Consider the following 14,764-nt stretch of genomic DNA (forward strand, 5'->3'; position numbering starts at 1 on the left):
TCCTCTAATCTCTCCTTATGTCCTGTGATATGCTCATGAGTACATACATCACTTTTTTGTTTGTTTTTTGTTTTGTTTTGTTTGGTTTTTCAAGACAGGGTTTCTCTGTGTAGCTCTGGCTATTCTGGAACTCACTCTGTAGATCAGACTCTAGGCTATCCTTGAACTCAGATCTGCCTGCCTCTGCCTCCCAAGTGCTGGGTTTAAAGGCACACACCACCATTTCCTGGCCACACATCACTGAAAAAGGAAAAAAACAAAACCAGCTTCTTTTTAAAAGAAAAACTTGTAGCACTAACAGTGAAATAAATTATTTTCTTGTAGATCTAGATCCAGAGAGCATCGCAGACACCGATCTCGCTCCATGTCACGAGAACGCAAGAGGAGAACTCGATCCAAGTCTCGGGAGAAACGACATCGCCACAGGTCCCGTTCCAGTAGCCGCAGCCGCAGCCGCAGCCACCAGAGAAGTCGACACAGCTCTAGAGATAGGAGCAGAGAGCGATCCAAGAGGAGGTACTGAAGTGCCGATCAGAGGATGCGGAGCTACCTTTATGTTTAGCCTTTTGTTTACTTATGTTACTTATGCTTAGATTATTGGTTTGAAACTTGCACCTGGTATTGATATGTACTCAATTGTAGGTGTATGCATTTTTTCTGATTGTATGGGTAGTTCATGCAGAGTTCCGTGTGAGCCAGAGTAAGAAATTGGAGCCAGTATGTGCAGAGGTTATTGCTTTTCTTTACTTGGGATGTTGTGGAGGTGGGAGGGATGCTGATAAACCTACTTTACAGGCAAATAATTTTAGGTACTCATGAGGTTTTGGGGATTTTTGTTTGTTTGTTTGTTTTTCAATATGTATTAACAAATTAGGGACTCTGTGAAGTCCTTTCATTAAAAGAATTATTTAGCTTTGTTTGCCTGTTTTCCAAACTTGGAGCTGGTGCACTTCTAAAGAGCAAACATATTCTACTATGTTGTTTAATCTGCAGTATAAAACATACATTTTTGTGTTCATCTTTAGTGTGATGGGAAGATTCTGAGTTTTGAGAAGCTACAGCACTTCTTAGTATAGCAGGAAACCTCAAAATATGCAATGAGAGCAGACTAAGGGTTAGAATGTAGTGGAGCTGTTAAACTCCCAAAACTCAGGTCACATGATAATTCTATGGAACATAAATTATACTTAAAATTACTTTTTCCCTCAACAACCATGCTTAGGTTTATGTAGGAGAAACACTTTGAGTGTGCCTAGTTACTAGTCTTAGGCTTTCTGTGGCTTACTCCACATAAAGTTCATAGTTGAATCCACAGAAAGCTGGCAGAATCTTTGTTTTAGGCTGAATTACCCATTCTCTGAAATCACAAGCTCACTTTCTTAATAGGCTTCCAATCAATATTTTATTTGATATATTTCTGTCCTTGTTCTAAGTAGCCCTTGAAGTGATTCTAATTAGTTTATTTGTGGGGGGAGGGATGATTTGGGGGGAATAGTCGGGGGAGACAAGGTCTTATGTAGCCCAAACTGGCCTCAGATTCATAATCCTTTTTTCTCAGCTTCCTCTTGAGTGCTGGGATTATAGATGTATAACACTGTGCCTGGCTTTAAGAATTAGATAACTTTCCTCTGTGCTAGGCTTAGTTTTAAAAGTAGCAAAGAAATAATAGTGTATGTAAACAACCATATTCACGTTGCTCTAAGGCGTTTTCTGTGTGGGAACATACTTGACCACAGATTATAAAGTGCTAAACTGGATATCATAGGGCAAATTATATAAATCTAGATAGTGAAAATTTCATAATGATTTTTAAAAATGGTTTCAGATAATGGTTCAGTCTTGAATAAATGGTTGTAATTAAACAAGTAGGAAAATACCTGTAGGTCTCTTTCTCACATTTTGAAACTGGAATTTAGAGGCTGTCCTCAGTGCAGTGTTCAGAAATAAACATTTTCTTAATGATCTTGATGATTTGAAATCTGCACACTAATCCGAGAATTGTGTGGCTAGGTGGAAAAGGATCTAGATGATTCTGTGTTGACCTGCCCAGCTGTCATTTTTCTGGTGTTTATCTTACATGTCTATTGGTGGTGGAAATGTGAGGGATGGGTGGGGAGTCGTGTCCTATCATTGTGTCATCTTGATGCTTCCTGCACTTGAGAAGTTTATTTATATAGGAAAACTTCCCACCATACTCAGCATGTTCAAAAGAGGATTATTTTTGTAAAACTATTAAAATTTTGCTTTTTCAAGAGTATTTCATATCTTGGAATTCAAATTACTTTTAAAACAACATTGTTTTTAACAAAAAAGCAAGTAGTTGTTACTTGTTATTTCATATATATAAAACATCAAATTATTGGTATATATGTGAGTTTAGTTTTTGATGGTAAAGAGAGTCCATTAAAAAGTCTTGACATTTTGTTGTTTTCTTGCCCTTGCTGTGAAGTACTGGTCTCTGCTACAAGTGAGTTATCTATATGAACCTTGTCTTGGCAACAGTTCCCACAGGTCAGTGAAGACCTTCAGCAACCTTGTGCTTTTTGGGGTGTTCTGTCAGGTAGTCTTTGCCCAATAATTTAATTGTATCCTGTTGTTTTTCTCTGTTTCATTAAATAGTTAATAAGAATATTTGGCTTATTAGGCTTTCATTAGCAACACATAAGAAACTCTGCATGTAGAGTATTTGTGATCTTGTACAAACATGAATTCATGTCTTTATTTTTCAGTTACTATCACTGACCTCAGGGACTTGCCAGCATCCTATTGATCATTTCTATCATTATTAATAGAGGCTTTGGAGATGGCTTGTGTAGAATTGGAATGTGACTTTTATGTCTTTTAAGCATATTATTTTTTAAATGCTTATTAAGCAAGAGCTCCTGTAATGCTAAGACTCTAGGGCTGAGTCAGGAGGCTTGCCACAAATTAAGGCCAGTTTGGGCTAGGGAGAAAGACCTTGACTCAGAAAATAAAACAAAAGGGAAAAAAGGCTTATAAAATCTCAAGTAGTATGCTCTAAATTGGTGTTAATTTTTCAAACTTTTATTTTAATCATCTGTGTTACCATATCTTTGTATTATGACAAAGCACTTGAAAACAATTTATGAAAGGAAGGATTTTTTTAGCTCACGTTTTCTGAGATTTCAGTTCATGGCCACTTTTGAATTGCTTCTGGGCCCATGCCTGGTGAACCAGAATGCCAGGGCAGGGAGCCTGTAATGGAGTAAAGTGGTTCACCTTTTGGTAGAAGAAATAGAGAACAAGGTGTTAGGCACAAGATAGAGTAAGATTCTCCTCTTTTGACTTGTTTCGTCCTGCCAGAATCCACCTCATAATGGCTGGTTAGTTATGAACTTAGAGTGGGTTAATTCATTGATTGTACCATCTTCATAACCCCATCAGTTTTCTGTAGCACCACCCACCAGTTTCAAGTCAACAGTACATGAGCCTTTTGAACTGTTTTATATCTAAACTACAATGTTCTCCTTATCTATATTTTTAAAACTGGTTACAGTAGTATTTTTATCTTGCCTTATGTTTTTCTGAAAGTATTGCTTTTTCAGGGCTAGTAGCATTTTTAAACTCCCAACTCTTAACAAAAAAAAAAGTATTATGTAGGACTTGGCAGTGCCTCTGATCATAATTTTAAACCTTGGTTGAAATAAATTATGTATAAACATTCTGTATCACCTGTAAAGAACAAAATAAATGTAATATTTGTTGTTAATTCATTATAGGTGTTGAAAGTGTATATTCTATGCTAACCAATATAGTTAGATCCTATGTAATGTCTTTGGGTTTTGTTGGTTTTTTTTCAATTTGCATTTCTGATATGAGCGTGTTTTGTTTATGTACCTTTTTTTGAAGATGAGTATAAGAATGGAGATAGTAGTATTAGGAGCAGTTAGTATTTTATTATGGTATAATCAGTTTTTGATACCTTCCATTTTGGTTTTAATGAATTCACTCAAGTGAAGCAGATTTTTAGATTAGCAAATGGTTATTTAAAGCCATAATATTGAGTAATTCTGTTACCTAGGTTTGCAAAGTGCTGCCTATAGAACAAATGTGGCTGGAGCCTGTTTTTGTACAGCCAGCAAGCTATGGATGGTTCTGCATTTTTAGTTTAAAAGTTCATAGAAAAGAAAGACTCTTACATCCTGAGATTGTGTGTAATTTACAACACTTCAAATCCTAATTGTCAGCCCATTTGGCCCAAAGGATAAGACCTCTGTACTAATTCATTGATTTCCATCCAATTTGGAATCTGATACTTTTCACTTTTAAAAGCTAAATATTACCTATACATTATTTTTATATTAAATATCTCTTTATTAATTGGAGAAACTTCATGGTTATCTCCAAAATACTAAGACTATTTATAGGTCATGTTTAGTTTAGGCTTTTTTTACCTGTAGCTCTTTGTTGCCACCAATCTTGTTTTGGTGCGGCGCCACCCCCCCCCCTCCCAATCCGCTATTGTAGAGCTTTTTTTCCGTCAGACACTCTTCTCAGATGTGTTCTAATCTATTTCTTCAGCTATCAGAAACTTAATATTGATCCTATTCTTTCATTGGATTTTGGGTGTCCCAACATATTTTGCTCCTTAAATTAATATTTTTCAGATCCTCAAAAGAAAGATTCAGAGACCAAGACTTAGCATCCCGTGACAGAGACAGGAGTTCAAGAGACAGATCACCTCGTGACCGAGATCGAAAAGATAAGAAGCGGTCCTATGAGAGCGCTAATGGCAGATCAGAAGACAGGAGCAGCTCTGAAGAGCGGGAAGCAGGGGAGATCTAATTAGCTCTGTATATACCTTCAGTCCTTAAGCTTCCTGTGGAGCTAACGTGCTGGTGTCTAGTTTACAGTCCTTCAGGGTGACAGTTCTAGATACTGATCCAGGCTAGATAAAATACATACTTAGTATCTAATGATCTGAACTGAACCTGTTTTCCTTGATAAAGCCTAAACTACATCCATAGTTTCTGGTGAACCTATACTACAATTCTGAACGTACAGTACAGTTTTATATAATAAGACACTGATCTCTAGTCTTTCAAGTAGGAGTGATAGTGAATGAATTGTGTTAATGCTTGCAGTTTTTGAACATTTGTAAAATACTGTCTTCCTTTGTATTCCAAACAGCAGCTTTGGGGAATTTTTCTTTATAATTCTTCTTCCTGTGACCTTTGTATCTCCTGATACCTGTGCCTCCAACTGTAAGAGAAAAGGGGGCAGGGAAGCAATATAACTTGTGTTCTAAGGTTCTGGTCACCTCAGTTACTAGTTGATTACAGTTGAGCATTTCTACTGGATTGTGTGCTGGAGAAACTTACACAGGGCTCTTTGGTTTGGGCCGATGAAGAGTGGGAAGTTGAACAGCTGTTTCATTACTTTTGCTTTTTTATTGAAAGTTTGAAATCAGACTTGTCTTGATTTTTCTGTTCTACTAAATTGCTATGTTCAGTATATTGAGGGGGATGGGGCAGGGACTGTTTCATAATAAGCACTTGTTTTATTTTGTGTGTGAGTGTGGAGTATAAAGGCTATCTATACTCTTATTGTAAAAAATAATAATAAAATGAGAAGAAACAATCATCACCACATCATTACACTGTAACTTGTTTAGTAAGTTGTCACTAGAACTGTTTGCTGTGGTATTTTCCTCTATTCTGTAACATCCTTAACAGTGCCTTACTGTACAAGGCACCAAAGGAAGGAAATACAGAATTGTGGATTTCAATGAACTGTTGCTCCACCCAATTCTCTTGCTGACTATACTCCACTACTTCAGAGCTGTGTTTAACAGCTTCTGTAAGGAAAGATTGGACCTGTAGAAGTAACTAAGAGTCTCTTGTTTGTATTTCTTAATTGACAAGCCTGAATAAAATCAATATGTAACCAATATAATGAAACCAACAGTTTCTGCATTAAAGAGCTAATTGCCTACTAGTAATTATCTAGTAGTTAACAAATACCTTTTGTCCTTCTAGAATATAGGAGAAACAATAATATATTAACTAGTAAAATTGTATATATAAGATGACTTTTTGCGGCCTAAGGGTATGGTCTCATGTAGTCCGAGCTGACCTAGAATTCACTCTGGAGCTGAGACTGACCTTGAACTCCTGACCCTGTGCCTTTGCCTCAGTGCCAAGATTATAGATGTGTACAACCAAACCCAGTTTAGATCGCTTTTCAAAAACCTGTTTTGGAGGCAGGGCAGTTCCCAAAATTTGGTAATAGTAATTTGGCCCTTTGTGCCCATCTATGTGATACTAGATTGTTCTGAGTTTTAGAGATGAGATCTTGCTAGGTATTCTTGGCTGGCCTTGAATTGCACACTTCTGCCTCAACCTCCTAAGTGTTCGAACTATATAGGCACAGTCCATCAGGTGTGGCTTAAACTTTTTTTTCTTTCTTTTTTTTTAACAGCAAAAAGGAACAAAAGCATGGTGGAATATGCCTGTTGTCTCAGTGCTTAAGCACTTGTGAGCCTGAGGCACGGGGATCACAAGTTTAAGATCAGATGGGGGGTACTGAAGTTTCCAATTTATCAAGTGAATGCTTCCAATTTATCAAGTGAACGCTTCACAGCTGTATTTCCTTCTACAAGGTTATGTAGTTTAATCAAGAGACCTGTCTTCAGGGGCTGAAGAGATGGCTCAGATGTTAAGAGCACTGGCTACTCTTCCAGAGGTCATCATGAGTTCAGGTCCTAGCAACCACATGGCTCACTACCATCTATAATATATTCAGGTGCCCTCTTCTGGCCTGTGGGGATACATGCAGACAGAACACTGTATACATAAGTAAATCTTGAGAGAGACCTGTCTTCATTGAGGCCCAGTTTTGTGGTTGCCAAGAATGCTTTGTTTATCTGTATTGCATCCCAGTGGTCTACACTATTTTTCATAAATCCTTACATGTACTTTAGGTTTAGCCCTGGATTGTAGATGGTGAGAATTAGAAATAGTGTTTTAAATTCTAAGAATGCCTTTAATCCCATTACAAGAGAGGCAGAGGCAGCAGTTCTGTGTGTTTGAGGCCAGCCTGGTCTACAGCTCAAGTTTCAGGACAGGACTACACAGAGAAACCCTGTCTTGAAAAACAGTAATAAAAATATTTCACAGCTGAAAAAAAAAAATACAGCTTGCTGAGGTAGACAATCTGCTGTTGTGGGTAAACTTAAAAACTATTGAAACACATCCTTCCATCTGGTAATCAGCTGCTCTTGTGAGTTTCTTAAATAACCCCCCCCCCCCATCAGGGTCTTATGTGCTATAACATTGCTAAGTTGCCTTAATTTATTTTCAAAACAAGCTGAGTATGAAGGTTTCCACTTGTTTATAATCCCAGCACTGGGGAGCTGAGGCAGGAGGGGTTGTCACAGGTTCAAGTCCAGTTTGAGATAAGCTTGAGAACTTAAAGCCATTTGCATCATGATTTGATTCTGCCTGTTGTTTTCTTTTTCTTTTTTTAAGGGTATAATTTAGAGGAATGCTGTAATCTCCTTTGAGGCAGGGTCTTATTGACCTGGAGCTCACAAATTAGGTTAGATTGTTCTGGACAGTGAGCCCTTTGTATCACAGCACAGGAATTACAAGCATGAACTACCATGCCTGACTTTTTGCTGGGGGTTGAGCTTAGGTTCTCATGCACTTAAAAAGCAAGTGCTGCCGGGCGGTGGTGGCGCACACCTTTAATCCCAGCACTCGGGAGGCAGAGCCAGGCAGATCTCTGTGAGTTCAAGGCCAACCTGGGCTACAGAGTGAGTTCCAGGACAGGCTCCAAAGCTACACAGAGAAACCCTGTCTCGAAAAACAAAACAAAAAGCAAGTGCCTTCTTACCTGATCCAGGTTCTTCTCCCCATCTTTTGAGGCCAGGCTGACCTCCAACTCATTGTATAGTCAGAGATGACCCTGAACTCCTGGTTCTCTAGTCTTTACTGCTCAAATTAAGGATTATAGCCATGTACCACCACACCTGGTGAAAGTATTTCTTAGGATACTAGTGAGACGATCCAAAGTCTCTTGAATATTTTTCTTCTTTCACCTGTTGTTTGAGACAGTCGTTGTCTTTGGAAGTTAAAACAGGTGGTGAGGGCTTAGAGAAAAGCCTTTGGTTGGTAGAGTTAGGAGCTCTATCAGTGAGCAATGCCAGGGCCAGAGACGTTTCTGAGCTTCGCCTTGTCTGCATGTTCTCAAGATGTAGCAGCAAATGAGCTGGTTGCTTGGCTACTACAACCATGTCTGAGGATCAGCCTAATTTCAATAGCTAGTGTAATAGGAGTTAGGCTGAAAGCCAGACATTGGGGCAGACCCGATCAGTTAAACAAAGATCCAGAATATGGGACAAGATGTGATGCCAGAAGCTGGGACCACTCTCATAATCCAAGCTAGTTGGGAGGATTTCAAGGTGAATACCAACCAGCCTGGGCAGCTTTTGAACCTTAGGCAAGGTTTGTGGTGGTGCACACCTTTAATTCTAGCACTCGGTAGGTAGAGCCAGGCAGATCTCTGTGAGTTCGAGGCCAGTCTGGTCTACAGAGCGAGATCCAGGACAGGAACCAAAATTAGCCAGTAACCATATTTATAGTCTAATTAGATCTAAAGAGATTGTTTACTAGTTGGGCTTGATGGCTTATGCCTGTAATCCACACATGGGAGGCAGGAGAATTGCAATTATTTTGAGGCCAACCTGTGCTACAATAGAGGGACCTTGCCCCAACATAAGGGTAAAAGTAGAGAAACTGGGAGATTGTATGGACTGGAAAGAACTTTTTTTTTTTTAAAGACTTATTTATTATATATACAGTATTCTGCCTGCATGTACAGCTGCACACCAGAAAAGGGCACCAGATCCCATTATAGATGGTTGTGAGCCACCATGTGGTTGCTGGGAATTGAACATAGGACCTCTGGAAGAGCAGCCAGTGGTTAAGCACCAGATCCCATTACAGATGGTTGTGAGCCACCATGTGGTTGCTGGGAATTGAACTCAGGACCTCTGGAAGAGCAGCCAATGCTCTTAACCTGAGCCATCTCTCCAGCACCCATACATGGGTATTTTAAGCAAGATTTCTCAAGATTTGATCTCTGAACATTATCAGAATCACACAACGGAAGTGATCACTAGCGTATGCACACACAAAGTGCCCAAGGTCATCATCAGTCATAAGGCACACTGCGTACCCACTGGAATGACCACAGGAAAAAGACAGCAGTGCTCGTGGAGACGACGAACAACTGGAACTGCCAGCAGGACTGAAAATGGTACAGCTGCTTCAGCAAAGGAGGCTCAGCAGCTAATGTAGATGAGGCATGTCCTTTCCACCCACAGTTCAGTTGCAATCTTCGTACCCAGGGAAACGAAAACTTGGGTCCACACAGGTTTGTATTTGAATGCATGTAGCAGTTAAGTTCATGGTAACCCCAAACTACAAATATTTGAAATATCCATCAATTAGAAATCAGACAAATTGTGATACATCCACACAAGAGAAATAATTGTTAATATAAGTAGCAATGAGTAATTTAATATACCCAGCTGAAGGAGCCAGACCCAGAAGAGGACACTATACAGTTCTCTTCATGTGAACTAGAACAGGCAGAGGTAGCCTCTAAGCTTTGCCTAGGACTAGCTGCTGAGCAGTGAGCCTTTTAGGGATTAGAAGAGTTCTGTACCTTGAGTGGTAATGTTCATGTGCTACCTACATTGTCAGAAGCTACTCCCGTGTTCTAGGCATGGTAGTACATGCCTGTAAGGCCAGACTGGGCTATAGAATGAGATCTTGTCAAAAATGGCTTCTGAAATACACTCTTGTGAAAGTCATATCTCAGTAGATTTAAAACAGGCTTAAATTTTTTTAAACTCCTTGAAAAAAATTTTACAGTATGCTTTAATCATGTTTTTCCCTCCCCTATCAAATTTTTACTACATCTGTTGACTGTATGCATGCATGTGTCAAGGTACGATGTGAGGGATCAGACACAGGTCTGGTCGTCAGGCTAGTGACAATACCCACTGAGTCATCTCACTGGCCCACATACAGGCTTTTTAAAACAAGTAGTGGGCGGTGGTGGCGCACGCCTTTAATCCCAGCACTCTGGAGGCAGAGCCAGGCGGATCTCTGTGAGTTCGAGTCCAGCCTGGACTACCAAGTGAGTTCCAGGAAAGGCGCAAAGCTACACAGAGAAACCCTGTCTCAAAAAACCGAAGAAAAACAACAACAAAATTTAAAAAAAAAAAAAAAAAAAAAAAAAAAAAGGGCTGGAGAGATGGCTCAGAGGTTAAGAGAACCGACTGCTCTTCCAGAGGTCCTGAGTTCAATTCCCAGCACCCACATGGTGGCTCACAACCATCTGTAATGAGATCTGGCGCCCTCTTCTGTATACATAATAAATAAATAAATCTTAAAAAAACAAAACAAAAAACAAGTAGTAATATGGTCTCTAATCTTGAGTAAATGTTTCTGGGGCTTGAGCAGTTGCCTATCTTGAGTTTCTGGGTTACATCCTCCATACCACCCAAACAACAGATGGCCTGGTTGGTCAGAAGCACCCAGAGAGTGGGTAACTCAGTCTTGAGTCTGTCAACACATAACCAGGAGTTAGGGGCAGGCGAGTTGCATTACCTCAGGTAGCACTTGATGCCAGCCAGATGAGCAGAGCTGCTGCCCTGGGGCCTGTCCGGAGCTTCCAGACTGGCCGACTGGCCTATGGGATATGCAATGGTGAGTGACAGCATTAGCCGTGATTTTAAACCAAGCAATCTGTAAGGCCAGATGGGAAAACCCTGGAACAACTCTGAGAAGTTGTTCAGAGAATTAATTCTTCCATATAGACAGTGGGCTGTGTCATTTTTCTCTGCCTTCTGTTTTGTAGAAAGACATTAGTTGTAGATGAGAGGCCAAAACTCCTGGAAGGCTCGTGAGCCCTTCATCTGTCTTGCCTGTCAAAATAGACCTGTAGCTCTGGAGTATCTTGCTTCCTTCTTTGTTCTTAGTACATTAGAGCAGAATATGGGTTTTCTCCTAGACACTTCTGCTTGCTTGCTGATGAATGTGTTTCACAAGGGAAGCCATAGAGCACCATCAGAAACATGTTGGTGGCTTACAAGTATTGAAGGCAATGCTAGCTGGGTAGGAGCATGGGGGCTGGCTGACTCTGGAACCCCAGTTCTACCACATATTAGCTATGTGAACACATACTGTAGCCCTACCAAGTAACAGCCCCCCCACTAAGAACTGGTCATGTCGCCTCTGCCAGTCCAGCACACCTGTGAGCTGACAGGTTGCATGCACTTTCTCAGATATTTAGGTTTAAGGAACTAAAAAAGCTGTTGAGGGAAACAGTGACCACACTGGGTAATTTGAATTCAATTCAGACTGACTCCGAGTCTTCAACTCTATTTTTTCCAAGTTTATTTAATGACAGATTATATGATCAAGATGCCTAAAAGGGCTGGGTGGTAGTGGCACACACCCCTAATCCCAGCACTAAGGAGGCAGAGGCAGGGGAATATCTTGAGTTCGAGGCCAGCCTGCTCTACAGAGCTAGTAGTTCTAGCTAGTTCATAAAGAAACCCTATCTTGGGGGGCAGGGGGTTGTTTAAAAGGCTACTTTAACAAAAACTTTGAGATGGGGTTTGCACCCAATGACATCCAGCAATTCTACATACCCTTACAAGTTTATCCCACAGTTGAAAAGGTTGCCTTCTCTGGTTTCTGGCAAAATTTTTCCATTCTCAAACTAGTTCTGTCTCTTCTTGAATATGACAGGTGGAATTGTGAAAAGGCACTTTCAAGTCTGGCTGCCTCGTGGAGGTTTCTCTGTGTTGTGTGCATCAGTAGCTCTGTACAGGTTGGAGAGACAGCTCAGTGGAGCAGTGCTTGCCATACAAATGTCAAGGTCCGAATTTAAATCCCTAGAAGTTATATAAAGCCTGGTATGGTGGCTCCTGCCATGAGATAGAAGCAAACAGGAGAAACCCCAGAAGTCTGACAGCCAGCTAATGGTATGTGCAACAATGAACAACAGATCCCCGAGCTCAACAAGGAGAGGGGTGAAGACTGACACCCAAGATGGCCCTCTGACCTCCACATGCACACTGTGTCACACCCCCACCTGTATTCATGTGTGTGCACAAACAGCATACATGCTTGCACACACATACAAGAAATACACTTAAAAAAAAAAAAAGATGTGGCCAGATGTAGTGCCTTTAATCCTAACACTTAGGAGCAGAGGCAGCTGGATCTCCATGAGTTTGAGGCCAGCCTGGTCATATATAAAGATTTTCAGGACAGCCAGGAATACATGTATCTCCAGGGTCAGTACTCATAACCTCCCCTCTGCTGCCCTGTAAATAAATCCTTTATCCTCTTTGAGTCTCAGCTTTAGGATACGGGAGTAGCACAAGCCTGGAAGATTCCTGCTGTCCTGTTCCGGACACTCACCCTCCCTCCCGTCGTCAGTATTCAGTGTGGTGTGGAAGTTTCCACTTGAGTTGCAGTGTGACTTCACTCCTGGCCACAGTTCAGCAATCCAGAGGTGGCGCTTGAGCCTGCTAAGTTGGTCAGAGACCTTTCTTGTGACTAGAAGCTTCCAGCTTAGGTCGGCTGTCAGGACAGGTTAGTGAAGCACTCTTGGTGACTGTTGTGAGGAAGTGGTCCAAAAGGAGAAAGGAGGAAGGTAGCCATGTGGAGAGAAGCTTCTCCAATTCCTTTTCTGCTTGGGCTTTTTAGAATTGGTTTTCTTGTTGTTTATAGTTAGGAGTCCAACTTTACTAGGTCACTAGGTCATGGTGGGAATTAGATGTGCTAATGCAGGCACATGTACACTAGATAGAGCACTGGAGCTCTTAATGGGAGAAGACGGATGGTTTTCCAGGCTGCAATTGCCTAGTATTGCAGTTTGCAGCCCCCACTCCTGGGGTGTCCTTGGACTTCTACACACATACTTTAACCCACAGATTCATGTGCATTGTGGGAAAATGCCTTTGCAGTTTGTGATGAGCCTTTCTCCAAAGCATAGGTGTCCACTGCTGGTCAGAACTTTGACAGGGACTAAAGTATACCTTTAAGACCCTGAGAAGTGGGGACATCTGTGCAGCAAGTGCTTCTGCCCACTGAGCAATCTTGCCAGCCACCAAACTTTCTTCTTATAAAGACACCAGACATATTTGATTAGCCACACAAATGCCCTCATTTTTACCTGATTGTGCACAAACAGGTCACATTACAGATACTGGGAATTAGACCTTCCACAGTTTAGGAACGGATCCCGTACAATGAAGAGGCACAATTCTGATTGTGGGGCTGCTGGCTTCATTTACAGGCTGCTCATCCCACAGCTTGTAAAGTGAAGGCTCAAAAAGCCATGCTAATGGTCTGTAAGGACATGGATTCCCTAGTCCTTCCTCTTGCTCAGGACTTTGCCATGGCTCTGGCTCTCTCAGTGGATGCTGGCTGGTTGGACAGACTGACACACACAGTAGAAGACTTCTAGTGTAGGGATGCCGGGATAATGCAGCTGTGTCGTCTCCAAATCTACCCATGAGCAACAAGGATAGGAAGCCGAAACAATTTTTAAAAAGAATGAATTCAGAATGATACACCTCAAATCCTTCTCCAGAGAAACATCAGGGAGGGTACCTAGTGACAGGAACACTTAGCAGCTCGTGGAAGACGTTAGGGTGGAGCTCAGGTCTTCAAAGTCAGAGTCACACCAGGGAGCAGGACATGGCAGGATGTTCCAGTGTGCGACCTGTCTGTGACGGTGTTTAATACAGTAGCTACTTTTCTCATTGCTGCAACGAAATATCTGACAGAAGCAACTTGAAGGAAGACGTGGGGGAGCTGCGGGGGGAAGTGGAGGAGTGTGAGGCTTCCGCTCACATCGCATCTGCAGTCAGGAGCCACGGAGATAGCTGATGCTCAGCTCATTCTTTCTTCACCCAGGACCCCAGCCCATGGAAAGGTGCCAATCGCATTTAGAGTGAGTGGGTCTTTCCACCTCAGCTCAACCTAGAAACTCCCTCCCACACATGCCCAGAGGTCCCCCTCTCCCTCCCTCTCTTTCTCAAGTGTAAAGCCCTACCTTTGGTAACTGACAAACCTGTGGATAGAACAGTGGCCTTTGACATCAGAAAAATTACAGGCACTACACTAGCTGGTTCAGGAGCAGCTAAATGCTCAACATATTGAATCGACCAGTCCTTGGATTCTCCTATGTTCGTCATTAAAAAGAAAACTGGAAAATGGAAAATGTTCTCAGATTTAAAAGCCATAAATAAGGTGATTCAGCCCTTCCCTTCCTGTGCATCTTCTCTATCCAAATTGCTGGCTTCTCGATGCCGTTCCAGTCAGCTAGTTACTAGCTGATGCCCCCTGATTCAAGGTAAACTTTATTTAACAGTCTCTGAGTGTCACAGGGCAATCAGAATGCCTGTAACATCCCAAGATGGGCATGGAGCTGCAGAATTTGAGATTTGCTCTGTCTGATGGATTTCAGTCTTGCATTGATCTAATCTTCCCGGCCCACTTTCCTATTCTACCCTCTTGGAATGAGAATTTGACTGTGTCATTGCATTTTAGAAATATATATATATCACGTGTTTAAAGCTAAAACTTTGCTTGGCATCTCGGAGGAGTCCTTGGACTTTTGAACAATGCTGGAACTGTTAAGACTATGGAGACTCTTGAAGTTGGACAATGTATTTTGCAGAATGAGTTAGCCATAGGCTGGGTGTGGT

At 41.4% G+C, this 14,764-nt stretch overlaps 1 protein-coding gene across 17 annotated transcripts in view; it reads left to right on the forward strand.

The window, feature by feature from the left end:
* Luc7l2 (LUC7 like 2, pre-mRNA splicing factor) overlaps positions 1-5,921 on the forward strand; it is a 63,295-nt gene extending 57,374 nt beyond the window's left edge. For all 17 annotated transcript variants that reach the window (XM_059257606.1, XM_059257605.1, XM_059257599.1 and 14 more), the window contains 2 exons: positions 325-516; positions 4,629-5,921. In XM_059257606.1, the coding sequence (XP_059113589.1) occupies positions 325-516; positions 4,629-4,806 (370 nt within the window). In that variant the 3' untranslated portion in view covers positions 4,807-5,921. The remainder of the gene's footprint in view (positions 1-324; positions 517-4,628) is intronic.
* Positions 5,922-14,764: the final 8,843 nt, after the last annotated feature.

The sequence above is a fragment of the Peromyscus eremicus genome, chromosome 3 (assembly GCF_949786415.1).
Source record: "Peromyscus eremicus chromosome 3, PerEre_H2_v1, whole genome shotgun sequence".
In the NCBI taxonomy this organism is placed as follows: domain Eukaryota; kingdom Metazoa; phylum Chordata; class Mammalia; order Rodentia; family Cricetidae; genus Peromyscus; species Peromyscus eremicus.